The sequence below is a fragment of the Sphaeroforma arctica genome, assembly GCF_001186125.1.
Source record: "Sphaeroforma arctica JP610 unplaced genomic scaffold supercont1.58, whole genome shotgun sequence".
NCBI classification, from domain to species: Eukaryota; class Ichthyosporea; order Ichthyophonida; genus Sphaeroforma; species Sphaeroforma arctica.
Window position 1 is genome coordinate 137,152 of NW_014040500.1, and position 27,500 is coordinate 164,651.

The 27,500-nt window shown below is 43.0% G+C and overlaps 5 protein-coding genes across 5 annotated transcripts; 3 read left to right on the forward strand and 2 right to left on the reverse strand.

Moving 5' to 3' along the window:
- The first annotated feature begins 252 nt into the window (after positions 1 to 252).
- On the forward strand, positions 253 to 1,489 carry SARC_01481 (hypothetical protein). Its single transcript, XM_014304813.1, has 2 exons — positions 253 to 400; positions 1,369 to 1,489. The coding sequence occupies exons 1-2, from the start codon at positions 278 to 280 to the stop codon at positions 1,486 to 1,488; spliced, it is 243 nt and encodes an 80-aa protein (XP_014160288.1). The 5' UTR covers positions 253 to 277; the 3' UTR covers position 1,489.
- Positions 1,490 to 10,643: 9,154 nt separating this feature from the next.
- Positions 10,644 to 10,970, reverse strand: SARC_01482 (hypothetical protein; the record flags this gene model as incomplete). The annotated part of the gene is made up of 1 exon (XM_014304814.1): positions 10,644 to 10,970. The coding sequence occupies one exon, from the start codon at positions 10,968 to 10,970 to the stop codon at positions 10,644 to 10,646; it is 327 nt and encodes a 108-aa protein (XP_014160289.1).
- A 1,176-nt stretch (positions 10,971 to 12,146) lies between these two features.
- Positions 12,147 to 12,356, forward strand: SARC_01483 (hypothetical protein; the record flags this gene model as incomplete). Its single annotated transcript, XM_014304815.1, has 1 exon — positions 12,147 to 12,356. One exon carries the CDS (start codon positions 12,147 to 12,149, stop codon positions 12,354 to 12,356), a length of 210 nt encoding a protein of 69 aa, XP_014160290.1.
- Positions 12,357 to 13,964: 1,608 nt separating this feature from the next.
- SARC_01484 (hypothetical protein) lies at positions 13,965 to 15,597 on the forward strand (the record flags this gene model as incomplete). Its single annotated transcript, XM_014304816.1, has 2 exons — positions 13,965 to 14,749; positions 14,886 to 15,597. 2 exons carry the CDS (start codon positions 13,965 to 13,967, stop codon positions 15,595 to 15,597), a joined length of 1,497 nt encoding a protein of 498 aa, XP_014160291.1.
- A 5,265-nt stretch (positions 15,598 to 20,862) lies between these two features.
- On the reverse strand, positions 20,863 to 26,428 carry SARC_01485 (hypothetical protein; the record flags this gene model as incomplete). The annotated part of the gene is made up of 7 exons (XM_014304817.1): positions 20,863 to 21,153; positions 22,561 to 22,648; positions 22,743 to 22,887; positions 22,995 to 23,081; positions 24,901 to 24,977; positions 25,534 to 25,665; positions 26,073 to 26,428. The coding sequence occupies 7 exons, from the start codon at positions 26,426 to 26,428 to the stop codon at positions 20,863 to 20,865; spliced, it is 1,176 nt and encodes a 391-aa protein (XP_014160292.1).
- Between the last annotated feature and the right edge of the window lie 1,072 nt (positions 26,429 to 27,500).

Genomic DNA, 27,500 nt, shown 5'->3' on the forward strand with positions numbered 1-27,500 from the left:
GTGTGTGTGTAGTAGTTATATATATATATATATATATATATATATAGACAAACTTCACAAAAATTGGTATGAAGAAACGGCTTCCTACTCACACGTTTATTCTACTGGTTCTATCTGTTAGAATGTGACATGAACACTCCTCACCAAGAGAGTATGTGTATCTGTCTCATTTGGAACTTAAGCCTCAGATACGAATGTTCACTTCAATCCATGCTTCTTACACTCAATTGTGTATATTGAATGCTATCTCTACAGGTTCAATTTGTTGGTGTGTGATATGAACATTCCTCCCACGGATTGTATGGAGATTGTATCAACGGCCAAAGATCTGCTGGCGCCAGGGGCTGCATTGGTAGTAACTTTGAAGAACCACAGAGGTGGACGCAAGTTTATGTATGAGGTATGTACCGGTCCTAAAACATGGTGCTAGTTGTTCTTGCATGTTGTGAGTGCTAGCCCTGAGAGCCTATGTAAGTACGAAACGGTATAGTTATCTGGCACCTAGATTATAAATCCTTCTATGAACACATGCTAAGATCTAATGTGTCACTTTTAGAGCCTTATGTAAAGTATGGGTGCTAAAGCAGTGGCTGAGGTGTGACCGCTAGAGTACAGGGAAAACCGTAGGTACCACCAGTGCCCTAGACTTTTGGACCGGAATTGTTAGTGATTTGAAGAGCAACACTACTAGTTTTGCAAGATCAGGCATGAGGTTAGTATATACGACAACTAAAGGCCTTTGTATGGTATAGATGGTGGACATGTATCTGTGTGTAAATGTTGGAAGTAATCATGTAGGATGTATGTACTAGCGTAAGCCCAGTAAGTTTTAAACACTAGTGTCTTTAGACACTTTATGACCAAATGAATAAACCGTGGGTTTGTATACTTGATCTATAAAACGTACTAGTGAGCCTTATAATTTAATTACATGTTTGTGTGCTGAAAAATGGTACTAGTACATGCAACCCCATTTCTTGCTTCGAACAATAGAGCTGCCATCAAAATGCACTCACATCTCTCGAAATAATCTTTGTGAGAGATGTACATACACATCATTTCTCACATCGATGGATATCGTTCCCGTCGATTGTTCGCAATAAAATATTTTCATTAGGGCATGGCAATCATATGTTCTTGTGTATATTCGTAGTAGTATACAGCCACCTCATACATCACATCGAACAGTACAGCTGACATATCCATATCCACGTCCAAATCCACAAATTATTTTCCTTCAATTTTCAATTCAAATTCAAATTCAAATTTTTACCCAAATCAAAACTTAATTTTCAATTCATTTCCAAATCCAAATCGAAAATTAAATTACAACCCCAAATCTTATCGAATGTCTTCTTTACACTTCAGAATACGGAGAAGGCCGCGGAGATGTTCAGCGCAATGTGTGAACCGTCAACTGTACGGAAGTTCCAGCTCATCTCGGGCCGAGAGCAGGAGTATACCATGGTCGGGCGAACTAAAGCATAACTAAATATATCATAATGTATAAACTATAGTTACATATTAATGCTAAAACTACAAAGCCATTACTAACAGTGCACCTTTTAGCCTTATACTAGACGAAAGATAAGCGTTTCGGTGAACAAAAGCAGAAGTATATTTATCAATGTAAAGTCTGCAAAGCCAATACTAACAGTGCACCTTCTAACCATATGCTAGACAATATAAGCGTTGTGACGAACTAAAATATAACTAAATATTTCAAGCTAGAAATTACAAAGTCACTACTAACAGTGCACCTTATAGCCACATGCAAAACTGAAAATTAACGCTTTGGTGAACTACAGCATAACTCGATATATCAGTAAAAACTATAAAACAATTACTAAAGTACACCTTGTAGCCATATGGAAGACGGAAGATACGGGTTTTGGCGAATTAAAACATAACCAAATATATGAATGTATGTGAACTACAAAGCCACTATTAACAGTATATCTTGTAGCCAATTGCCAGACTGGGAATAGCTTTTTGGCGTAGTTTATGCATTCGAACCATTTAGAAGGTTCTGGTGTGCTCGTTGGGGGGGGGGGCACTTGCGTATCTGTCTGAAGCGCTAGACATTTGTTTACTTTATGGCGTTTATCTGGAGTATTCGATGTATGTCTGCTTTTTGGCGTATTATATATGCTCGAACCATTGCAATGTTCTCGTTGGGGGGGCACGTGCGTATCTGTCTGAAGCGCTCGACGTATGTTTGCTTAATGACGTAGTTTATGTATTCGAACCATTGACAGCGTTCTTATATTTTTGCAAGCTATGTCCTGCTTGTGGTGCTCACTCTGTTCCGGTGGAGTCTCATGCGAAGCAGTGTAAAGTTTTCAACGAAATCAGAAGCTTCTTTGAGTGGGTGAATAGGAGACCAGATGGAGAAGCTGAAGAACCAGAATCGTCGCACGGAGAACAGCAGCACGACCACAGAGTGAGACAATGGCTGCACGGCGAACCAGTTTTCCCACATGCCGGACTTCAATGCGATGCTAAGGGCACTAGGAATACTTTCAGCACAAACGACTGGATGGCGACCCAGTCTTCCCTTTCCTGACTTCAATGCGATGCCAAGGGCACCAGATATATGTGCAGCACCAAGCCGACACCGGTCCAAACACCTGAACATGCACCTATACAAAGCACCTGCACCTGCACCATAATTCTTATCTGTAGTTGTATTTTCTACGCTATATACTAACGAACGAATTTGATTTTCTGTATCGAGAACGTTCTATGAACGTACTTTGCTACTCGACTGAACACGTTTGTTTCTACTATATACTGATTTATTTCTACTATATACTGATTGCACATGATGGCTCTCAACAGCTGATGCATCAACTCTCCGCTCCGGAAGCTTGAGTCCTGGGACGCTTCCCGTTCTAGGTACTCTACCCTTCTTGTAGTCTGTCATATCATCGTATTCAAACCGCAATCTACGCACTTTGAGATTCCTATTTATCTTGATTCGTCCTTCTAATGAAAGGTCTCAGTCACTCCTGTGGCGGTGTAGTGACACCTTCCCCCATATCTTACCACACTCTAGCACACAACAACGTCCGCCTGACATTGTGAGCTCGAAAACTGTGGAGGCGGTCTCAACTATACGACTATATGATATGTATGTGTGTAGTATATACTTTGTGTGTATAATTTTATAAATAAAAATAGGGGGTAGATTAATTGGTTATAAGGATTTTAGGGGGTAGATAAAAACTTAAAAGTGTAATCTTAGATCGACTCAAAACACAATGTAACGGTGAACTTAGTTTTATTTCCTCGATTGTTGAATAAACGTCTACCTTAGCAGAATGAACTTCTTGAATGAACTAAACCACGTATTTATACTATCTCCGAAGGATTTCCTTGAGAATCCTGCCGCCAATCAAATCGTGTATCTTCTCAATTTCGAGCCCACAAGTCCATTCAACATATATCGTCATCTGCCAACCTCCAGCTCATATTACCCCGCACTTCGGTTTGCAAAGCACCAATCATACACCAACCTCCTCTTCTTTTGAGCCTGCGCGGCCGTTCGCCAACAAACCGCACAATACAACTTAGAACTTTTCAAACTTATTAGTTTTCACACTTATAAGTTATCGCCCACACTTAGAAGTTCTCGCACTCTTATTAGCGCCCAGGAACATTACCGAACAGTTTGGTACTTACAACACCAACATTGTTTTAAATCGGAGGTAAACATGGTTGACATTACACCTCCCCAATGAACAAGACACTAGTGTCGAGTTCATTCATTCAACCATTTACTCAACTGCTTCTTCCGCAAAATCGGATCCCTCGCAACCTGGAAGAACATTTGCAACTTGTTCCACCTGTTCTTATTGAAGTGATGCTTCATAGCCAAATCCAAAGTATCTTCTACCACGCCCTTACTCTCACCTCGCTTCGCCGCATTGACTATCGTATCAACATATATACCAAAAGCTGAATTCATGGCATATAACCAAGTCCTCCCCATCGTTGTTTATCGCATTACTGCCACCATTTCATCAAGTTCTGTAACACTAGCTGCCCCTTCACCGGTATAATTGTGGAGCCAGATCAAACAAGCTTCCCTCCTACGCATTCTAATACTGGACTCATGCTTCGGATCCTCTAACCTCACCTTAAGCTGATCCACATGTATTGACTTAACCTTCCGATTAATTCTGACCTTGTACATCCCTTGTAAGTGTTCCCTCATAACAATCGTGCCTCTCACTAAATAGGTTTTCGCCAACTTACTATCCTTCGACCTACCAGTATACCAAACCAACTGCCCCGGCTGCCAATCTGGTGCCTCTTTTCTATTCTTGTCTGTCGCCTTTGCCTTCGCCTCCTTCGCTACTTCATTTCCAATGGCCACCGATCTATCCCGCACAGCAGCTTCACTCAGAAGCTCAGAACCTATCACCTCTAACAACTTCGCTTGAATTATTCTATCAACCTGCCCCGTATAATGCCGGCCCGTAACATGATAGTATGGGCTGATACCCGTGGCCGAATTCACTGTCGCATTGTTCGCCAACATAACTGAATATATATATGCTGGCCATAAGGTTTCCTCCCCTACCGGCAAGTTCTTAGCAAGCCAATCCAGAATCGTACGCAAGACCCTCTCTGCCCTACCATTGCCCTGATGCCTATTTACTGATACGTAATGGCATTCTGCACCTCTCTCTGCCCAGAAACTTTTCATATCTGCTGAAGCGAACGGGCCACCCTCATCCATTACTACTTTCTTATGTGTCTTTCTTATGTGTACCCCAAGACAACACTTGTTGTTGAAGAAACTCTAATACCCCTTTAGTATTCTTCTCTTCCAACGTGTATGGCCGACACCACACTATCCTCGGAAAATGATCTATGGCCACTACTATACCTTCGAAACCGTGAACTGTCCTTGGCAAGGTCAAATGATCCATGCCTATACACACTGCAACCCCTTTCGGCCTCTCAAGCTGCATTAACAACCCTGTAGTCCCACGAAGCCCCTCAACTTGTTGACACGCAACACAACTCTTCAACCACTTCCTCTCCATACTTAACCTTCAGGAACTCCCACATCCTATCTACCCCAGCATGCGCTAAAGTCTGATGCACCAGCGTAATAACGTACTCTTGCAAAGGCTGAACAAGTTCTGACCATACACTTAGACCAATACACTTAAGCTGTTTGCTAGCCATTACATCCGGATCCCACATCTTAGTAATACCTCTCTCCATCACTGCAGTAGCCTGCGGATGCAATAAACCCACACGAACCTTGAAGTCGGCACTGACCTTGTCATCAAGACTCTCCTCTAACACTCGCAGTTTCTCTATAACCACCGCCAGCCGGACCCTCCTGTCTTCTACATCCTTGCAGACTTTATCAAATGACAAATCCACACTTTCATCAATCTCTGGCAGACCCATTTTTGCACATGCAGCGAACTTATCACCCTCTACCGACACATGCACCATAATAGGATCAAACCACCAACCACCACGGCATACGACTATGTCCATCCGCAACTTTGTTCTTTGGCCCTTCCAGGTACCGTAAATCCATATCAAACGATCGTACATACATATCATTCCTGTACCGTCTCTTACCCACTGGATCCGACGTAAACTCTACCAGCTGAACCACAACAATTAAAGGCTGATGATCCATCTCTACTATACGCACCTCGTACGATATCCTAATCAAACCCGCGAGCTTCAAAACCCCATATGCTAGCGCTAACAATTATCTATCTGTCGGAGACAAATTAGCATGGAAATCTATCTTGGAACTCACAAAGCCCACAGGAAGTCATTCTCCATCTCTTCTCACACATAAACAAGCACCTATACCCGAATCCGACGCATCTGTCTGCAACCTAAGTTGTTCCTCTTGTCTAGGTTCTACCAAGACTGTCTTCGCCTGAAAAATCTTCCGAGCCGACTGAAAAGCCTTCTCCTGCTCAGGACCCCACTGGAACCGTACCTTCTTCTTAGTCAGATCACTAATCGGAGCCAACACATTTGAGAAATTCGGAACGTAACTCGCCCACCATCCGAAACACTGATACCACGACCTGACCTCGGCCTTAGTTTTGGGCCTGGGCATATCTAATAACGCCTGAAGCTTTACTTCACTTATCATCGAACCCTTATCTGAAACCTCTCGACCCATCACGACTATAGAATCTTCTCGATACGCGAAATTACATTTTGACAGCCGCAACTGTATCCCTTTCGCCTCAAAGCGCCTGATCATCTCCACAATACCATCCCAATGCTCAGTTGGATCATCCGAACCTAGCGCAGTATCATCAATGTACGTCTTAATTCCTTTAATTCCCTCCAATGTCTCATCCATTAGTTGTTGGAACACAAATGATGCTTCCTTTAAACCAAACGGCATACCAATAAATTGGAATCTCTCTCCCCAGGGCGTCAAAAATGCAGTTCAGGCTCTATCATTAACTGCCCAAACCCATTTTCATCGTCCACATTAGTTCACCACTTGCGCCCCTTAACTGTTGCCAGAAACTCATCTTCTGTTGGTATCGGATATGTACCCGAATCTAGCTGATACTTCGTACGCATATAATTTATGCACATCCTCCAATCCTTGGGTTCCTCATAACTGGGATTACTACCCGGCACTTTAGGCACAAGTTTCGGCACTGTAAGCCAATCCGTATCTTGCACCCACTCTATCAACCCAGCTTCAAGCAATAGTTGCACCTTCTTCTTCATCACTTCTATAAATCGCACATCTTTCTTCGCATATACTTGTCTCAAAGGCGCCCCTCCTTCTTTGATCTGAAGCTTAAGCATCCGATCCTTCACAAACTTCGGTTTCTTGTCATTGTACGCCACTCTCCTAATAGCCGCCACCAACTCTGCCAATTCTTCCATAGACTTCCCCAGTTCTTCAGCCAACAGTTCTAAGCCACTCGTATTGAACATTAGATAATCGTCCTCACCCCCGGATCCATCACTTTCATAACCTCAATCATAACCCCCATCATCTTGCATACTATCAAATGATGTTACCGGTTCTGCTCGCTGATATAATAACGGCGCCGCCACATGCTGAATATAATCTAACACCGGCTCAGACGCCTCTTTGTTCAGCCAGGTCTTAAAGTCTGATGGCTTCTCTTTTACCACCTCAACCGGAAACAGTGTATACTTAGTCACCCCTTGCCTAGTGAGTACTGCCCCAGTTAATCCATACCCATTCAATTCACGTCTACCTAACAACATACCCGCATTGTGTGGAATCCAATCTATAACCCACATATCCAACTTAACCCTCCTTTCTCCTACTAAAGTAGGCAAAACAACCTCAACATCTCGCACCTTGTATTCCACATAAAGCGGAGCACCAAATCCCGTACCCACTCTCCATACAAATCATACTGAGCAACCAGCCCCAGACGCTCTACCAACCCCTTAGAAATCATCGACCTATCGGCGCCTTGATCAACAAACATATCGTCATAACACTGTTCACTCTCCACATAACTATAGATCAACGGTTGGCCTGGTCCTTCATAATTAGCCGCCGCCGCATGTCACAATTCAGGTGTCCCATCTGCACTCATACGCACCTCCCCAGACGCTGCTGCCACTACATTACCCCCGGATCGTGTTATAGGACAGAATCTCGCAGTATGACCTCTCTTGCTACACGTATGACACACCACGTCTTTCAACACAGGACACTCTTTTACATAGTGACCATCCTGCTTGCAAAACAAGCACGCCCCTCTCAGACCTGTCATCCCTGAAACCCTCGACTCCTGTCTAGCTGCAGCTACTTGCAACTGTCCTGCTCTCGCGGCTACCCTCGCCTGATGTCTACGGCCCGCTTGTTCCCGCTCTTCTTGACGCGCTTTGTCGTCTTCTCTCATCTCAAACAATTGCTCCAGCATCTGCCCCAACCCTCCTGCCTCGAACATCCTCAGAACCATGTTTTTCTCCGATTTGCGACTCGCAAATAAGGTTTTCAACAGACTTATACACCGCTCAGTCAATCCTTTTAAACCCTCCATCACTACATCCTTAGATCTCACATCATTTGCCAATTTAAGCAGCGTATCCACATAGTCATCATCCCTCAGCATAGGAACCATCCTGCGTGCCCCATGCTGATTCGCTTTCTTAGCATTCCTACGAATCACCTTGCACAAAGCATCATACTCGCGCCGTTTCTGCTTAGCCTCTATCTTCCACTTAGCTGCTGCCCTTGGCTTGTCTGATGCATCAGTCTTCTTCCCTACTGCAGCAACCTTCACTGCAGGCACTCTTTTCTTCTTCTTAGCATCCTCATCCTCACTGTCGCTACTTTCGCTGTTATCACTGCTGTCCCTGTCCCTAGACTTCCTCCTAGTTCGTCCTCAGAAGGCACCTCAGTAAATGGATCCCGTTCTGGGAGTACTTTCTTTGCTTCAGCTTTCGCCGCAACATACCGAGCAACATAGTAATAAATCTCACGAAGATGCTCAATAACCTTTCAGGCTTGGATCACCACCCTCCTATTGCCTTCGCAAAATCCGCCTGGGTTCCACTCACTTCAAATGGGTCCTTAAACGCTGGATACAATGCTGCAGCCGCGATGTACAGATCCTTCATCTCAATAACAGTCTTGCTGATATAGCCCTCTAGTTTCGACTTCGTCTCCGGTGTAACTTCCTTCAAAAGAGCCATCGCTGGGCGGGACCCTCCTTTCTTCGCCTCGAGCTCATAAGCCTTGGTACCCCTGACGTAATCCCATTGATGCATAAGTGTCGTCATCGGTTCCCCTCTCACATACACATATCTCCATAGAGGTTGCCCAGTCCCAGCTGCATTATCCTTCTTGTAAACCATTTTCCACTAACGTTTATTTGTAATCTTAGATCGACTCAAAACACAATGTAACGGTGAACTTAGTTTTATTTCCTCGATTGTTGAATAAACGTCTACCTTAGCAGAATGAACTTCTTGAATGAACTAAACCACGTATTTATACTATCTCCGAAGGATTTCCTTGAGAATCCTGCCGCCAATCAAATCGTGTATCTTCTCAATTTCGAGCCCACAAGTCCATTCAACATATATCGTCATCTGCCAACCTCCAGCTCATATTACCCCGCACTTCGGTTTGCAAAGCACCAATCATACACCAACCTCCTCTTCTTTTGAGCCTGCGCGGCCGTTCGCCAACAAACCGCACAATACAACTTAGAACTTTTCAAACTTATTAGTTTTCACACTTATAAGTTATCGCCCACACTTAGAAGTTCTCGCACTCTTATTAACGCCCAGGAACATTACCGAATAGTTCGGTACTTACGACACCATCATTGTTGTAAATCAGAGGTAAACATGGTTGACATTACAAAAGAATGAAACGTTTCATAATATAATATGCGGTTTTTTATAATACTGATCTTGTACTTTTTATATATATTTAAAAGTATTTTCATAGTTGGAAACTATTTTCTTTTTGAACTTTTAATTTTATACTTGGTCTCATATACTTTTAATGATATTTAGAAGTAAATAAAAGGGGATTTTAGATAGTTGAACACGACGAGGAAATGCCGTGTGATTGGGCCGCATTCGGCCCTTCTCAAATAGTGTAATAATATTAGCAACAACCACAAGTAGGATGCTGCATTGTTGAGTTGAGGCGTCGAATCTCCAAGGCAACAGACAGAAACTGATCATGGGAGACAAAGTAGAAATAGTACAAATACGGAAGTGTAGTATTCGGACTAGGCAATCCCTACTTTAAGGTATTAAGTGTCTGTCTGTGGCTAGGTGTACGAAATATGATAAATATACGTGGTACACCAGTTTATATTACTTTCTGTCTTATTACACCATAGGTGGCAACGTTACATTGTTGCTAATCCTGATCCTACCAATTTTAATCCTTCTGTCATTTCTTGTGCTTAGTTTAACAGGGGTATCACCATTTGTCCTAAAATGGTCATATTAACTATTGGGATATAGTATGTTAGTATTTATGTACTGTGTTGTTACATGCACACTTTATTACGACAGTACATGGTAATATATGATGTAAATATAATGTTCATGCATCGAAGCATCGATGCATCAGATTGTATTTGCATAGTATGTTAGTTTTTATGTATCGTGTAGTATATTATACCTTGTATATACATATAGAACGTGGTATGCAGTGATGTCTCTACTCAGGTAATTAGATACATATACGTGTACATGACACTGCATAATAATATAGACAAATATACATGCACACTTTATTGTTTTTGTTTACAATTGTCTATTCTGTGGGTATTGATTTCAATTATGTGCAAATTCGAACAATGGTCCGTATTGGTTATGTTTATGTGTGGTATTGCTAATAAACTGGGGCATAACTCCTATTGCCGTTGAATGGGATTGTTGCTGAGGACGTCCCCGCGGGCCATATTGCTGCTGGTCGAATGATTGCTGGTTATGCTGTGGGTAATGTTGATACCGGTCACGAAGTACGTTGTAACCATCGTAACCTTGTTCGTAATCTTATTCATAATGCGAATCAGATGGTTTGCTTCCTGCGCTATGTTCAGTCATGGGTGGTTTTCGAAGAATTTGCCAAATTCATTTCAGTAGCAGGAATGAATCAGACTCTAGGCCGCAGGTGGTTTAGCTGGAACGATTAGCGGCGTGGAAGCGGCCGGTGCGTTGGCGGTCAAGGCAGGCGTATTGGCGGCTACCGCTGGGGCTGAGGTGGCTACTGCTGGAGCTGAAGAAGCTATAGGTAGAGTTGTGGCGGCTACTAAGGTAGGCGTATCAGGCACTTCTGTGCCGTCATCCTCAATCACTTGCTGTTCTGTTCGTCCACTTGCAATTGTCATTGTCACATCTGTGTGTTTAGCTCTAAATTGTATGACACTGTTATGACCACTTTTTGTTGCACGTTTAATGGCCGGTAATAGTCCATCGTCAGTTCGCATCCTCTTAACGGTGCTCGGGTCCGATCAATACACTGTATTATATGCTTTTATATGATTTAGACGTACATGGTAGTTTTTTACACTGTCGATCACGTAAAAAAACCATCCTCAATTTGTGCTACCAAGTCTTGATTATTTTTCCACGAGTGACGCCCTGTTTGCAACGCTTGACTTCAATATGAAGGTCTCCCATTCTTCCACATATAAATGCACGACCCGCGCTTGTTGTGTTAAAGCAAGATTGATCACAATTGAGTCGCCTCTGTCATCCTTCTCACCCAGATTATAGTTTGTCACATAGAAACGAGCAAACTCGTTGTAGGATTTGGAAACTGATTTTGAACTTGGTGTCCAACCATGTTCCGTTCCCTCCCTATCGCCAATTATTTGTCTCCGAAAGGTGCAGATTTGCCCGGTAACTATTCATGCCTTTGTTTGCAAGGGATTCGTATAGCCCGATTCTTCGATAAATTTATATTGAGCCTGACTGATATCATCGAGTCACTGTAGCACTTCTTATAGTCATGTTAGTTGGCAAAAAGCATTTTGTGGTCGGAATACACTAGGTAGGGTTAAACTTAGGTTTATTAGAGTTTTTTTACAGTTTATCAGAGTGATCTGATAAACTTGGTTTTTGCCGATTAACAGAATCAGCACATGTCTCATCAATTAGAAGTCAGCGATTATAAATCAGCACATGACTCATTAATTAGAGTCGTCAGGATTTTTAGATTACTAATAAAAGAACAACGACTTTCTCTCTATTGAGGGAGAACGTTGTGATACAGTTATCTTAGCGTATACTTACTACATTTTTAACTTACCGTACATGTTGTTAGATTATTAGTAATCAAGTATTAGCTACCTTTAGAAGTTAGATAGCAACTGTTAGATTCTTTTCGTAACAATACATCGAAAGAAAGTAGGAAGAGCATCAATTACAACAGAAACACTATGATGTCGCAACAAGATAACGACATCTTTCAAAATCTACCCGCCGAAGAAGAGGACATTGGGTATACGAGTTGCGATGCCTGTGCCACTATGCCACCTTTAATGTCGGATAGTAGCAGTGAAACAGAAGAACCGTGAAGGCCGAACGACCAGCAAACCCGCGGGGAAAGACAAGAGGAAGCCGTGGTGAACAACAGGAGCTTCAGATTCAACAGGATAAACATGACCAGACATCTAGAACGCTTTAGGTTGACCGGACGGTCATACAACGTTACTTGGGCCTCAAGCACAAAGACCGACGATGAAACTACGGCCAAAGCCGAAGAGCAACCTACACAAAAGAATATATCAAAGGCACAAAAGCGTCATGAACAGGACCAGGAGGATCAAATAACCAAGACAAACGACCCACCGGAAGAAGCAGATAAGTAGAAATAGTTTTTGAGGGATGGTTTTAGTGACTGAGTGTCGTGGTGTGAGAGTAGTGTGTGTAGTATTGTAGTACAAGTATCATGTTTGATCCTGTCAGGAAAGGAACTTCGTTAGGCAAAGAGATTTATTAGAAATGATGATAGGGAATTTGAGAGATGTACAGATCGAGAATGACCTAATTGGTAGGATGAAGTGAAGAAGTCAATAGAGTACTACGTAAGTGGAGTAGCGAACGTTATATTAGGGATATTGGCGGATAACACTCGAAGATATGCGGTCTGATTTTAATACAAAGACACGCGCAAGGTGTAAATAGTTAGTGATGACTACGATCGAAGGTAACAAAGGGGCCTAAATCATAGGTACAGAAAGGGCTAAGCAGGCATAGAATAGGTAGAGTATACGGCTGTCGAGAGACACTACGAAAGCAAGGATAGTGTGTACCTGATACAACAAAGGAAATTTCGTAACTGTTGAGTTTGATAATAGAATTGGGGAAACAGTTATATGCGCATTTCAGGGTATCCGTGTGCATTACAGAAGAAAAGTAAGGCAAGTGTGTTAGCGAACAGTTACAGCCTCACGAAACGAGTACACAGAAGAGATAGAATAGGGGAGAAGTGCAAGATTTATTACGGTAAGTGGTAGTGACTTCGAGCTAATTGAATCTCCATGAGAAGGCACGTATAACCATTATCAAACGAGGGGTTAATAGTAGAAGTGGTTGTTGCGTGTTGCGGAAATAGGAAACTAAAATATACCTAGAGGAATCAGAGCACACCGGAGAGCCACTTTAGGTTTGTAGAATGTGGCCGGGATATAACACAAGAAGTATATGTGGGAACTAGACAGAAATTGCACAACGTGAAGTTAGGAAGCACTAGATGTACCAAAACTCCATATTAAATTATGTTCGATAGAACGAACAAGGTGTCTTGTATTCGTGAGTACGGAGCGTAAGCTAGTACAGCATAATGTATACAATAGGAAAACACAAATCGACAACCGCAACAACACATGACAAGACTCGGAGGAGTAACAACAGCGAAGAAGGGGGAGTAAGGAGAGAGTATAGGAGCTCTCTCCGGAGCAGCGGTAGGACACCGAAGGTGGGTACGACTCCCCATCGGAGTAAGAGGAGCAGACAATAAGAGCGGGGTGTGCCTCGGCACGCACTTCGACGTAGGGCATGGGATGGAGGACGAGTTGTACTCACGTCTCTACTGCCACTCTGTAAGGGAATGAAGTCGAAGAGAAAGGATCTACCCGTTCTTCAAGGACTGTGTCGAGGTTTGTTGAATTGAAGGACGATCTCTAGGATGGAATAGGTATTTATACCCAACCTATTCCGAGCTAGTCCACACATATTTTCAAATATCCACTGAACTACACTTCTAATACCATGTCTGACCTACGCCAAAGTCATCGTCAGCAACATCTTACCCCTGAACGTCGGGATGAAGACGACATTGATCGACGCGATACGAAGCGTCGCCAGTCTAATCCGGACCAGGCCAACCAGTAAGCCGAGTATAAGAACAGGCGGAGCAACAACACGAACGGAAGGAGACTTGTCACCAGACAGTTGCTACCGATAGGCAGGCATCAATGACACCCAGGGGTGATACTGGCCTTTTTGGGGAGGACATCGTATACGACAGTGAGTCCATAGGGGTTCCCGACCTGCGTGCGGACCGGAATCAGATCAATACTCGTGAATATGTAGCTAGTAATGGACTGCCTTCCTGTTCGTCCTCGGGCACTTTCGGGGCCTCATACTCGGATAATGACCAGCCACGCCTTCCACCTAACAAGCGCAGACGTCACCGCCGACGTACCAACAACAAGGGTACGGCACGGGACCAGTCTTCCGCACAGAAGCTGACCGGGCTGATGGTGCAACAACAGTCGCTTTTGGAGAAGTACGAACAAAGGTTGCAGCGCATATCTTCAGAGCGGTACACAACATTGTTGTCCGCTACTGAGACATCTGCTGGCACGCACAAACGTGCGCACAAGTCACTGGGCAACGAGGACAACCCAACGCTCCGTATCCAAGGCCGTACACGACCGCATCGTGGACTCGGATATGTATCACCTGGGTCGGAGGGTCAACTGTCCGAGGAGGAGGAGTTGCATGCACGTATACTACACCTAAGCGACGAGCTATGCCAAGCAATCGAGGACAATGATACGACTCGGGCTGAAGCTCTTCGGGGTGCGATAGAAACGCTTCGGGCTACGCAAGAGTCCCAACCGGTGGAGAAACGTCCCACACCGTCACCACGTACATGGCCCGATTGGCCATCGAACAGATACCACTTGCATGACATCATGGAACGGGATACGAGAGGGGCTCTCCTTGAGGCCTTTAAGAACGCACAAATTGCGGGGTTAGATGAGAGTTGGAGCCTTACATGGTTCCATAAGGTATTATCTTACTCTAAGGCAGAGAAATCAACATTGTATTATATATGAGACAACTCTGAACGATTAAAGATGTGGACTCCACAATTACAAATCGAACAGATCTGCTCGCATGAAACGCAAGCCACTGTCGATCCCGCATTTCGTAAGCTGGCCAAGGGCCACAGTAGGAACATGCATTCCCCATCATGGAACAAATGACACAGCTTCTGGAAACCATAGGAGGGCACGCGAACGGTGTCAAGCGGATGCAGACTTTCAACAGAACTTATTAAACCACTGTATTGTACAATTGTTCGAGGAAGCACTCAATGGTCGGACGTACGAACATACTCTACAATTACTTCCGAAATGGCAATTAATGAAGACACACGAGCTTCTGCAGCTGTTGAGCCCCGACATTCAGAACGCACAGCAGCACACTACTGCGCGTCTTCAGAACCGAACTAATAGGGAGGGTCTAACGAGTAACGTGGCTCGTGATTATACCAATAGCCGCCCTAACCCGCAGACGATTCGACGACAGTCGCAGAACTGGACACAGCGGCCCCAACCGACACCACCTACGACTTGTGCTGGATGTCAGGCACAAGCTCCACCGGGTTCACGTCATATTCCGCGATGTCATCATTTTCGTGCGTCGCAACCAGGGGGTATATATGGTGGGGCGCGCCCGTATGACAACAACCGCCCGTCACGAGACGCACAACCTGCACACAGACCGACCGCAGCTCCAACCTCAGGACAGGGGCAGAACAACACTCCGGGTAGGGAATTTGCAACCACGCGACCGACTCCACAGGTGTACAGGTGAATGCGATAGCACAGGACGACGGCTTTGTACCACCATCAGAAGCTACCGAGGTACACATTGTTAAAGTACAATGTAGTAGACTTTAAATAAAGTGCAAATGTATTTAAAGTACGGTGTGTTCGAATGGAATTTATTTATGATCTCACCCTCAGTTATATACTGATGGTGTTTGTACTAGTGTTCAACCACTTGGGTTGGCCAGGATAAAAACTCATATGATCAGTATGAGAAACCTTATGCAGAACATTTTAGCACTCGGATATATTTTCTAGAAATAAATATATCATATTCTCTGTTACTACACTCAGTCTCGGACCTCGGCTCTCGGCTAACCGGTGGCCCGTATTCTATAAATAGAATAATCTGAGAAGAAGTCTGAAATTACTCTTACGTTCTCTCGGGCTGACCCACCTACACTTATATTAATTTGAGAACAAGTCCCAAATTACTCTCGGGCTGACGACGTAAACCGTTATTAACGTATATAGAAATACGTCTACTACTGTAGTCTCTCACACATCAACACGATACTCATTCGAGCACGCGACACCGGAACTAGAGCATGACCACGGGGTATGGGAGTCCGTGACTCAACGTGTATGAGATGTGAGGGTGTCTGAGTCGGATATGAGCTTCACGTTGTTAACACTATCAGGGCAGTGATGGCGATACAGGACCCATTTCTATCTTCTGCTAACCGAGTTTATATTCAAGTGCAGGTCAACGGACGCACGTTCAAAGCGTTGAACCAATGTATATTTGTCGAAGACGTTTACGAATTGGTGCTGTTGAGTATTGTCTCGATGAGACAGTGTGAGGTTGAGGGCCCTGTAGGGCCTGTGGGCTGCGAAATTCACAATTTTGTTTGTATCCTGCGAGTGAATTTCTATAAAAATTGTCACAGGTATGCAACTTTTACGATATCACGCATAAAAATTAAAAAGAACCACTAAGTTACTAATATTATGTGTCTCGATGAATACAAATTGTCTGCGGGATCAACTTTAACTTCAGAGTATTTTATGTCAAAACACAGTCGCACAAGTAAATACTTGGGTGTCTATCGATAGGAACAATTATGTGAACAAATATATAGTTATATATTGCGTTTACATTATTTTTATTTTTATTTTTACATATAATACAAACAGTTTGTACACACTCTTTTTACACGGTATGATATATCTGTATATTTAGCAGTCAGAGATAGAAGCACAAAGCATTTGACACCTGCTTACCTTAAAATACTTACCTTTATTATAAGTTGAACTATGTTGATACTGGCATCCGAGTCATTAGTCTGTCGCGTATGTCGGTAAACTTTGAGTGACTAAATGAAGAAATCACTGAGTAGCTGTTCTGATGGTATGTATTTCAGCTTGATGGTGCTGTTCTATGTGAGTTCCCTGATGTGATGATATCGTAGATTGACATGTTTTGTACGGCGGGATTTCGTGATACCATTTCCCATCAGTATTGCTGACTTGTTGTCCGGTTCTATGGTGGTGGGTTCTACGAGCGGAATGCCGAATTCTGTGAAGAGATTCCTAGCCCATACTGCGTCTTTGGCTGTATCAGATTGTGCTACGTATTCTGCCTCTGCTGTAGACGTTGTTGCTAGTCGTTGCAAGTGTGTTCCCCACATGAATAGTGCACCTGCTATAGTGCCCACTCGCCCGGTGGTGGATCGTCTTGTAGTGTCATCGCTAGCAAAGCTGTCTGCACTCAGATAGGGAATGCATGGTTCTTTGTTCGTTTATTCGAGTCCGAAGTCTTGAGTACCAGCAAGATACTTCAAACAGCGCTTGGCACCTCTGAAGTGGTGGTACTGAGGTGCTATCAGATAGCGACTTAGAATCAAAACTGCAAAGCATATATCCACTCGTGTTTGATCTACAGGGTATCGTAGCTGACCCACTAGCTTGTTGTATTGTGTGATTGTTGGGACGTCTGAACTTGCCGTCTTTTCCGGGAGATATGCGTGTTTGTCTGTTACTTCATATGTTAAGAGTGCAATGTAGTAGGCTTTAAATAAAGTGCAAATGTATATATTTATTTCTGACCTCACCTTTGGTTTACCTAAGGTGTTTGTGCTAGTGTTCAGCCGCTTGGGCTGGCCAGGGTAAAAACTCCACTTTAACACTTCAATGCTTTTCCATTTCAACTTCTCTGCAACTAAATCTCACGCTGATCAGATGATGCCTTTCTGCATAGGTTGTGACTCACATAGAACCGCAGTTATTATTAAAATGTTGCGGTTGACAGGCTTAATCCACTCTCGGGAATCGGTTGAGAAACTTAATCTGCTCTCGGAAGTCGGTTAAGTAATAACTCAACTCTTGGGAGTAATTTAAGCAACTTGATTAGCTCTCGGGAGTGAGCTAACTCTGATGACTTCAAAGTTGGCCTGAGACCTGTAGTCTCTCACATGTGGTACAAGAAATCCAGGAACCGCCGCTAGATGCTTAAACCCGAAGTGGATGTCCGTAGCGCTCGACCGAAAGAGGCCATCTGGTCCATGTATTTTCTCAGGGAGACGACGTTGATTTGCTCACTGTAGGCTGCTGGTGTGGACTTGTCCGACCCGAATGGTAGGGTCGTTGTGTCTGTGACGTGGGTGAAGGTTGAGGCAGATGAGAAGCCCAGGTGCACGAGCAAATTGTTGCTGGTCGCTGAGTATTTTTAATCATTTACAGAGTTATTTACAAAAAAAAAAGAGAGGAAAAGAGTATAAAATATGTACACAGTAGTGTTACCTAATTGCTCCGCTGAGCATATCTCTTTGCGAAGCTCTGCTCACTATGGAGCGCGAGTGAGCGGAGGGGCTCAGATTTGTGTTTCAGACGAGGATACAGGCGTCTAGCTTCGTCGTCATCAGTATGCGAGATCGCATATGCGACGCCGTTATCGATCCCCTTGACATGTTGAGCCGATACATGTATATCGTAGTGTATTTCTATCCTGGCTAGTATTTGGAGTAATCTATGCATGTCTATGGCGTCTGATTGTCTGCGCGCAACGGTTTGTCATACGGCTGTGTTATCACAATACATATTAACCAATCTCTCACTCCATTCCTGGTCAAATATGGACACAGCGTATACTAGTGTGAGTAACTCCAGCTCATTAATGTCCGCAGTAGCGGCTATGATGAAGTAACCACTCAATATAAAACCATCGCCCTGAGGCGTCTAATCCTCCGCCTCCATGTGCTGTGCAAGCGTCGACATAACAACCAACTGCTTTCTCAGGGTATGTCAATAGCCTAGTGCCGTTCGACAAATGAAATACTTTATACCATTCCCCGATTGCGTCTCGTATCTCTTGCCGGATGCGTACGTGGTGATAGCCTGGACCGTTGATGAGCAAGGTATACACGGCTGGCATTAGCGCGGCTGCTTGTGGTAGAACCGCTGCTAGCCAGTTGAGGGAGCCGGCCAGCTGTTGACATTTCTTGATTGTTGCTCTGGAACATTTTAACTAACTGAGTAGAAGTGCTTCGTATTTGACCCGTTTTTTCTCTGTGATTGAGACAGTATAGCATATGGAACCGAATACTACACCACAGTATTCTGCATTAGTCACGGCTGCTATAGTCTTGTGTTAAGCCACGGGCACCCCTAGACAAGCAAATAACGCTAGCATTTTGTCACTCTCACCTTTGGCGATGCTGTAGTCCGTGGTGTTGTGTACTACAAGGAAACCGTTCACATACCTCTGTATCCATAAAGCCAAGTGTGTTATGACTATGAAGTCCAAAACTGCGCCCAGTTGTTAGTATAGATACGGAGCGGAACCCAGACCGAATGGTAGGGTGGCCTCGAAGTAATACATACTCACATAGGAGAAATCAAGTAGTAGTACATGCCACGACCATATGGGGAGCAGCCTGAACACTGATGATATATCGAGCACGCTCATGCGTGTGCCGACGGGCTACACCGCGAGATGTTTGATCACGCGTAAAAGTGTAGGGTTGCTGAACTTCATTGGTGGGATGTGCTCATTCACAGAGTCCTTACCGTATGATAGGTCATGAAATACCCTGTGTTTTACCGTGTTATTCGGTCCTGGTTTGCTGAGAAGACCGATGGGAGAACGACAGTTGTTTTACCTGCTTCTGTGTGTATGAACCTAGTGTGCGTCCAAGATCACACTCATTCTGGATGTTGTCAACCATTACCTGCGGGTTATCTTCGACTGAAGAGTGCGGTGGGTATGTGATGGTGCTGATTGGGCCCTCGTATCTTGTACGGACTCCATTTTCTAAAGCATTCACTTAACATGCCGTTTTTACTTCATCGTAACCTTCCAAGTGGAGTCGTAGTTGTTCTACATCAATAGGTGTGTGCGCGGTGTTTTTTACGCCCAGTATCTCGGTGTCCTGTGCCCAGTTCTTGTCAGGGTAACCTATCTGTGATATATTGCTAACAGGAACGCTTGGTGTGTGGTTAATGGTGTGTGTGTGACTATGATCAGGGGAGTCTGTGCGCGAGGATGTAGAAGAGTGTGAGCTTGCGTGCCTAAGTCACTTGAATCCAGCTGCAGTCTTGGTAGGTGTGTCGTGTTTGCGACCATCTGGACAAGGATCTTGAAAATGACCTTTGTTGAACACGTAGCATGTCTCTACTTGTTTCTGACGTGTGCGTGCGCATGTGCATAGACTATGTGATTGATGAATACTGCACATGAGTGATCTATGAGGCGGCCTTCACGTGATGTTAATCTCAGGATTAAATGTACCCAACGAACAAATAGTCGTAGATTGGTGAAGCCTTGCGGTGATTATTATCTATACATTGGATAGCTGCTGGTGGGTACACATTTCACTGCTCACACACCTTGATTAGCCATTGAAGGAGATCATATACTGCCGATGTATCGTTCACTAGCTGAGGTGTGAATGACATTAGCAACGCAACTGATATCAACGACATGTGTATAATATCTATGTGCGAGCTCAGCTTTTCTTTTTGGCGTTCTAACTTCACACCATCAGCCGTGATTTTTACTGAGTCCGTGCGTGTTGCGTCTGTATCTTCACAAACTAATACTTTCACTTGCGATAAAGTAACCATTTTACCTTCTTCAAGTGATTTCTTTTGCGTATCGGAGGGTGTTGGGAGCATTGATTGCAGACTGTACTTCTCCATATCAGCTCGTCGAGCTGGTCTCGTACCTCGTGCTTCACCTGCCGCTGTTGCTACTTCCGCTTTCAACCGGTTGTTATCCTCGATTAATGTCTAAACCTGTGCTTTCATCTGATTAGCTTTCTCCTGCATTGTATTCTGTGCTTGGGTGTGGTGCGTTTGAAACTCTTGAGGTAAGCGCTGGTTGTGTGTGTATGTGAAATGATAAACTCTTGCCGTTCACTGTTTTAGCCTGGCAGGGTATTTGCCCTGGGAATGTATAGGTATCATTTTGAGGCAGCCAACCTGCTTGCCATTGCTGGTTATCCGTGCCAGGTGGCTGCATAGGCCACTGATAGGTCTGTGGTAAATGGCCTAGTGGTTGTACTTGATGCTGCTGTTGCCAGAACCAGGGGTATCCGCCACCCTGAGTGGTGTAATTCGGGTACGTCGTGTTGAGCCCAGCATTTGGGTCGACATGTGCTGTGTGTTGATCTCTATGATGATATTCCTCACGGTATTGTTGTGGTGGGCGAGGTTCTCTGTCTCTGGACTCGCGTGGACGTCGTGACCGCGTCGATGTACGTGATCGGGTCGACAGTGATCTAGTGCGATATCTTGCCATTTTTAATTCATGCGCCGAGTGTTAAATAAAATTCTAAAAATTTTCTATCTATTTCTAGCCTCAATTGTTAGGCAATCGAGAAAATGACTACATATTGTCTACGGGTCTCCCACTATATACTGTCAGCTTTTTCTGGCCGGATCCTGTTTCAATTTTTCCAAGTCCTCCCATCACACTCATGTCTGCCGCGGTGTGCCATATCCCAGGTAGCTATTCTATGGCCATTACCAATCAGAACTATTGTTGAAATTAGTATTTCAGTATCCACTAACAACGAGGCCGGAGTACGGCCTCTCACACGGCAACTTGTCCACCTGTTTAACTTTCTAAAGATTGCTCTTTATTTTCTATAAACAAATAAAAGAAGATTTTAGAAATAAAATATAACATTACTGTAATAATTTGAGATCGATAGAAATATACTATTAATGATCTATTAAAAATTTGGAAAAATACGAAAACCCATATTAGAAAAATATGTTCTTGCCCTTTACTATTCTAAATGTTGCTTGATTCCGGGTATGTTAAAATGTGTGGGAATGGTATACATATTAGGAATGAAGTATTTTTATACAACTTTGTTTTAACTTTGTTTTAGAGATCAAATGTATATTTGGGTATAAACAAAAAGAAATAAAATATAGGTCAGTGGTATTTTGGAAGGTTTGTATTTATGTCTGGCGGCGTCAGTTCAATTCCTTGTAAAAAAAAATTCTCCACTACTAATAATCGCGCTGACAACCTTATTGTAACAACAAATACGAAATGGAAGTATATATTTTATATGTAGAGGGGATTCACTAAACACTACCCCGTGGATATGTAGATTCCACTAATCACTACCCCGACGATTACAACAGTACGTTTTCTTGTCGATCACTTAGTAAATATATCCTCAAACCCTACCATATTTTCTAGGGGTAGTGATTAGTGAAATCACATCATTTTAGGGTAGTAAATAGTGGATTTTGAGGGGCGGGTTGAGAAAGCTTGTGATAGAGTTCATATACAAGTTTTTCACATGCGAATTAATTTCCTTCTTTATTCTGGTTCTGACGATGTACAAGTCTTGGCAGTGTGATACTTCGCCGAACATATTTTGCATATTCGTGGATTTTCTTTGCGCTTGTATTCACGTCGATTCCTGGCACGTCGACCTTTTTTACGCCCTCGATGTCCAGGATTGTTTGGAGGATATACCTAACATACTTTGCTCTCGATATCGAGTTCATTTGGAATTTGAAGAGTCTCCGAATACTGCTTCACGTGTGTCTTGATATGAAATACAGGGCTGCACCTGAACATTTAAAACAATGGTGGAAATATAGTAAATATAGAGGAATTTCGCTCAAACTTAAAATAGGTGAAACCAGTAAAATCAAGTGACTTACCATTTCTCATCTTGTAAGTTGTACTTTTCTTTGAATTTATCATACTCCCGGGAGTTGTCCAATGCTAATGTCATCAGAGTTCTGCCTCCGTGTACACATATCATTCCCAACGCTTCTCGACGCAAGCATGCGCAAACCGATACACCTAGAGTGTGTGAAATAAAACGTTCGTTAATGTGAATTCTGCCTACAGAAGTGGCTGGTTATTAACATGCTTGACAACGCAAAACAAACCAAAATCATTAGACCTACCATTAGACTTCAACGTTACTGAATACCGACCATGTACGAGTTCGTCTCTCAAGTCTTGAATAGTTGCCATGACACAGTCCTTTGAAACTGTAGTAATTCCATGTAGAAAAGTCATCAGTGGTAATTCGAGAGTTTGGAACAGAGTTTGTTAAAGAGATAATTATCTCATTAAGAAATAACAAGTACCTTTTCTATCTCATTAAGAGATGACACGTACCATTAGTCAGCAGTACTTTGATCTTTGAACCAGTCAACTCCCGTATGTATTGTATGTGTTGTAGTGCGGGTTTCGGTCAGTGTATGACCGAGTGTATATAGGCTTAAAGACTCAACTTGTCGACGATAGAACTTATCAGCAACGTACGTCAAGAATCCTCGGTTGAAACTCACCTAGTAATGAGTAAGCGTTAATCGATGCGAAGTATGAATTATACATGTCTCATAAATGCATCAATTCAAGCGCAGAAATATATCACAAACATATCAATTCAAGCACATAAGTTTATCACAAACATATCAATTCAAGCACATAAGTTTATCACAAACATACCGGTCCCAAGCTACGTAACAGGACGAGTACGCCGTTTGTCTGTTCTGCTGAATTGGAAGTCACATCGCCAAACCTGCAAATATTGATTTCTAGTATGTGTACGAATTGATTAGAAAATATAATTATTGCGATCGATATCCACAGTATAAAAGAATTCAACCCACCCACTGCTGCTGCGATAGTATCAAACTCACCAGGGTCTGCAGAGGTGTGTGCAAATATAGTGTATTCCTTTCTATGCTTCAGCAGGATCCTGGCGACTTCTTTGTGTCCTCGATTCTGTATTTCTTGAATGTAGTGCTGAAGTGTGTGCCAGCAAATACAATTTATAAATTGTTCTCAGCTTATCAGGGTTTTGCACATATCGGTAATTCACAAATAACTACACTACAGAATTACAGAAAAAAGCATACCTTGAATTCCTCATCAACTGGTGTGACTGCCGACTGGTACATTTCATCCAGAGTTTCTTAATTGTACTGGAATCCCTTTTTCGATGCTAGTGTCGCTACATTGTCACGAAAGTGTTTCTCGCACCTAGCCCATAAATTATAGCAAGTAGCCAATTTACCATTTTGATATTAGTATTCAACGTGGAAATAAAAGAGAATAAAGAAGCCTATCAATAGAGATAAACTGAGATTAGCATTCGGTCCAACACACCTGGCTATCGGGAACTGATGACTATCTTTTGTTTTTATCAGACCTTTATCTTTGTCTGCGATAGCAATCTTACAATCCGGGAAATCTACCTTTTATCTCTCACAGAAGCTGTCCCACCCGATGTGGTTTTCTGTCGGTAGTTGACTCCATGCGCATGGAACATTTTGATTATTTGCATCCTTGCAAGTCATCACAGCGATAACACCTTCAATGGTGATTGGTGATTTTTCTTTGACATAAATATACATGATGCCAGACCGGATTTAAAAAAAAAATAGCTAGAAAATGAAGAATATTTAAAACAGCAGCGAGGCTTACCTCGAAGATCGTTTTTCAGAAAAGTACAGTCCAGCACGCTCACATGTCTAGAATATCGCCAGAAATGCTTGCACGCGGATGGCGCAAAGTAAGAGCTATTAAACATCACTGAATCTTTCTGTTGGACACAACCACATTTAACTAAAGAGAGAATATATGTTCCATATCTATCTGCTTCACAGCATTTTCGAACGAACTCTGGGAACCGCGGATATTCTGACACGATTGTCGACAAAAAGTCCATGCGACCTGCATATATGAAGTATCAAAATGAGTGCAAGGTTATAGATATATAAAAGGCAATCGATAACTAATATTTGTCAACCACGGTAACAATGCCAACAACAATAAAATAGTAATTGATTTGAAACCTACCAGAAAGTAAGAAGTTCTGCATTTGACCCCTTTTAATGTCATTCGGATCATCGAGCTTCGTTTTGAGACCAGCGGCGCTGTAGTTGAGAGAAGGGAGAATATAAAGGTATTATCAATATGAGGTAGATGGTATCTAAACGAGCATGTGTGATAAAATTGCAGCGGGGGTAATATAACTCTCACCTGCTAAATTGACCAAATTTGAATACTTCGAGTGTTTTGCCAAAACGAGAGGACTTCATATGTCTGAGTTGTACATTTCTGTTCCTTGAGGCTGGTTCTCTATCGCAATCTTTCGAATGATCTTTACTTACAGTACATTTCCACATCAATTATAGCCCCCTCTCACGTACACGGGCACACCGTTGTGTTGATAATCACAGCCGGGCGTAGCGCACATATATCGTCTCCGCGGTTTCTTTCTTTCCGCCATTATCACGGAGTCTGTATAGTATATTAGCACAGTATTGTGGGGATATAATATATCCTACTGATAGTAGAGTATTAAATAGTTTGCGAGGGACCGACGATAAACTAACTCAAAACCGCTCAAGAATGTGCACGCCACTATCATCAAAATTATCACTTGAAACTTACAATACAGCTTTCCGCATTCGCTAGGCGTGGGCATACACCGCATCTATGAAAACATCTTCATCCTTGAATGTCACGTTGCTCTTCACTGTTCCTAGGTAAAGAGCGTAAGATTCGTGCTCCAACCCATCACGGTCCGAGATATACACACAACACTCACTGCGAAGAATTCTAGAAGATAATGTGAGGCAAAATATAATTCAACCCCTACAAGTCAAATTGATCTAGGTCGTACGCATTCTTTCAAATAATCAGAATAAAAGTCATGCAGAATTAGATGCGCAATAGTCTGCACATAATTGCAAAAATAATAATCGACATAAATACTTAACAACCGAATGAATGAATTAACATACCTTTTTTATTCTTCCCTGTATTTGTCTGCTCGTGATATACTTTCTCTGAGACTTCCAGGATTTACAGGCGAAATCAAATTCTGTAGAAGCTGAATGCTATTGGAGTCGGCCATGTCATCTTGGAGAAAACCCTCTAAAAAGGTTGGTCTTTCATCTCTTGTCATAGAAGGGATAACACGTGATAGCACCTCTACCCTTTCTCTTTTAGAACTGATTTGGAACCTGTGGGTAAGTTGATCCACGAGTTCTTTACTCGGGAGCTCATCCTGCCACCCTGAAGTTTCATTGAGCTCAGACCAACTCGTGCTTCTCTGTATGTTCTGATCATTGTCGTATTCATACAGCTCCTCTATTGGGATACTACCATCAGTCAGAAACATATCTGTCTCAGATTCTGATCCTGTAGTAGATCGTGCTTCTGAATCGGCACTCAAACTGATGTAGTCATCGACGGTCTCTCTCGTTGATTCGAAATCCTGGTTCTGGTCCACAACACTGGATTTGCTCTTGTCTTCCTCCAAGATGTGAAAACCGTCTGATTCGACAGCAACATCTTCTAATGTAGTATTATTATCCATAGAGGTACGATCTTGCTTAACTGCATTCCAACAGAAGTAGAAGAATGAGTGAATTCGTGTTCTCTCGTTATATATATCTTGAATAGTTGATTCAACGGGCTGATCTAGGAATTGGCGCGGATTCACTAAAAATAAATGCAAATTAAGCAGTGTGTGTACACCGCAGTCGAAATTATTGTCTTGGCTTGATACCTCAAGATGAATTGGAGGGTTCTCGCTAGACCACTTAAAGTTAAGGGTTGACTCAATCCTTTGTTTGTAATAGTACGGTGTCGTTGAACCATCCATGCTATCCAGAATGTACACTGGCACGCAAGGATATACCAGTTGCTTGGCCATATCCAACACCACAAGGGACCAATGAACATGGCCAGGGTTTGCGATGAAGATCAGAAACTGTATGCTGGGCAAGTCTACACGACGGAAATGATTTAGATAGTTCCCCAAAATATTGTCTTGGCTTGATACCTCAAGATGAATTGGAGGGTTCTCGCTAGACCGCTTAAAGTTAAGGGTTGACTCAATCCTTTATTTGTAATAGTACGTTGTCGTTGAACCATACATGCTATCCAGAATTTACACTGGCACGCAAGGATATACCAGTTGCTTGGCCATATCCAACACCACAAGGGACCAATGAACATGGCCAGGGTTTGCGATGAAGATCAGAAACTGTATGCTGGGCAAGTCTACGCGACGGAAACGATTTAGATGGTTCCCCTTCCAGCTGGATCCGATTTTTTTTCGACAACTTTACGAATGACCTTGCAGTACTCATGATCTCGCCGCACATCCGAGCACCGGCTGTCATTGCTGTGCCATTCAGGTATTTGTACCGTGCCTTTTCGTGTACTTCAGTAGATACACGGAGCATCTGTGGGATAAGACGTACGTCATCATCATCTTTATAAGTTCTCAGCTCCCCAGTGCAGAAGCTCTTCACTTTCTTATATTTGCCGCAGTTAAAAATTCACATTCCACTATCGATAGACCCCGAGGCTACTGCAAATTGAAAGTACCTCATTATCTTCAGTTTGGAATAGTACTATATATATTTATAGATTTATAGATA

Excerpts from the sequence above, each read along its gene's own strand:
- SARC_01481 (XM_014304813.1), top strand. The coding sequence starts at position 278 with ATGAACATTCCTCCCACGGATTGTATGGAGATTGTATCAACGGCCAAA. Across the intron at positions 401-1,368 it reads GACGCAAGTTTATGTATGAG|AATACGGAGAAGGCCGCGGA; the intron begins GTATGTACCGGT and ends TTTACACTTCAG.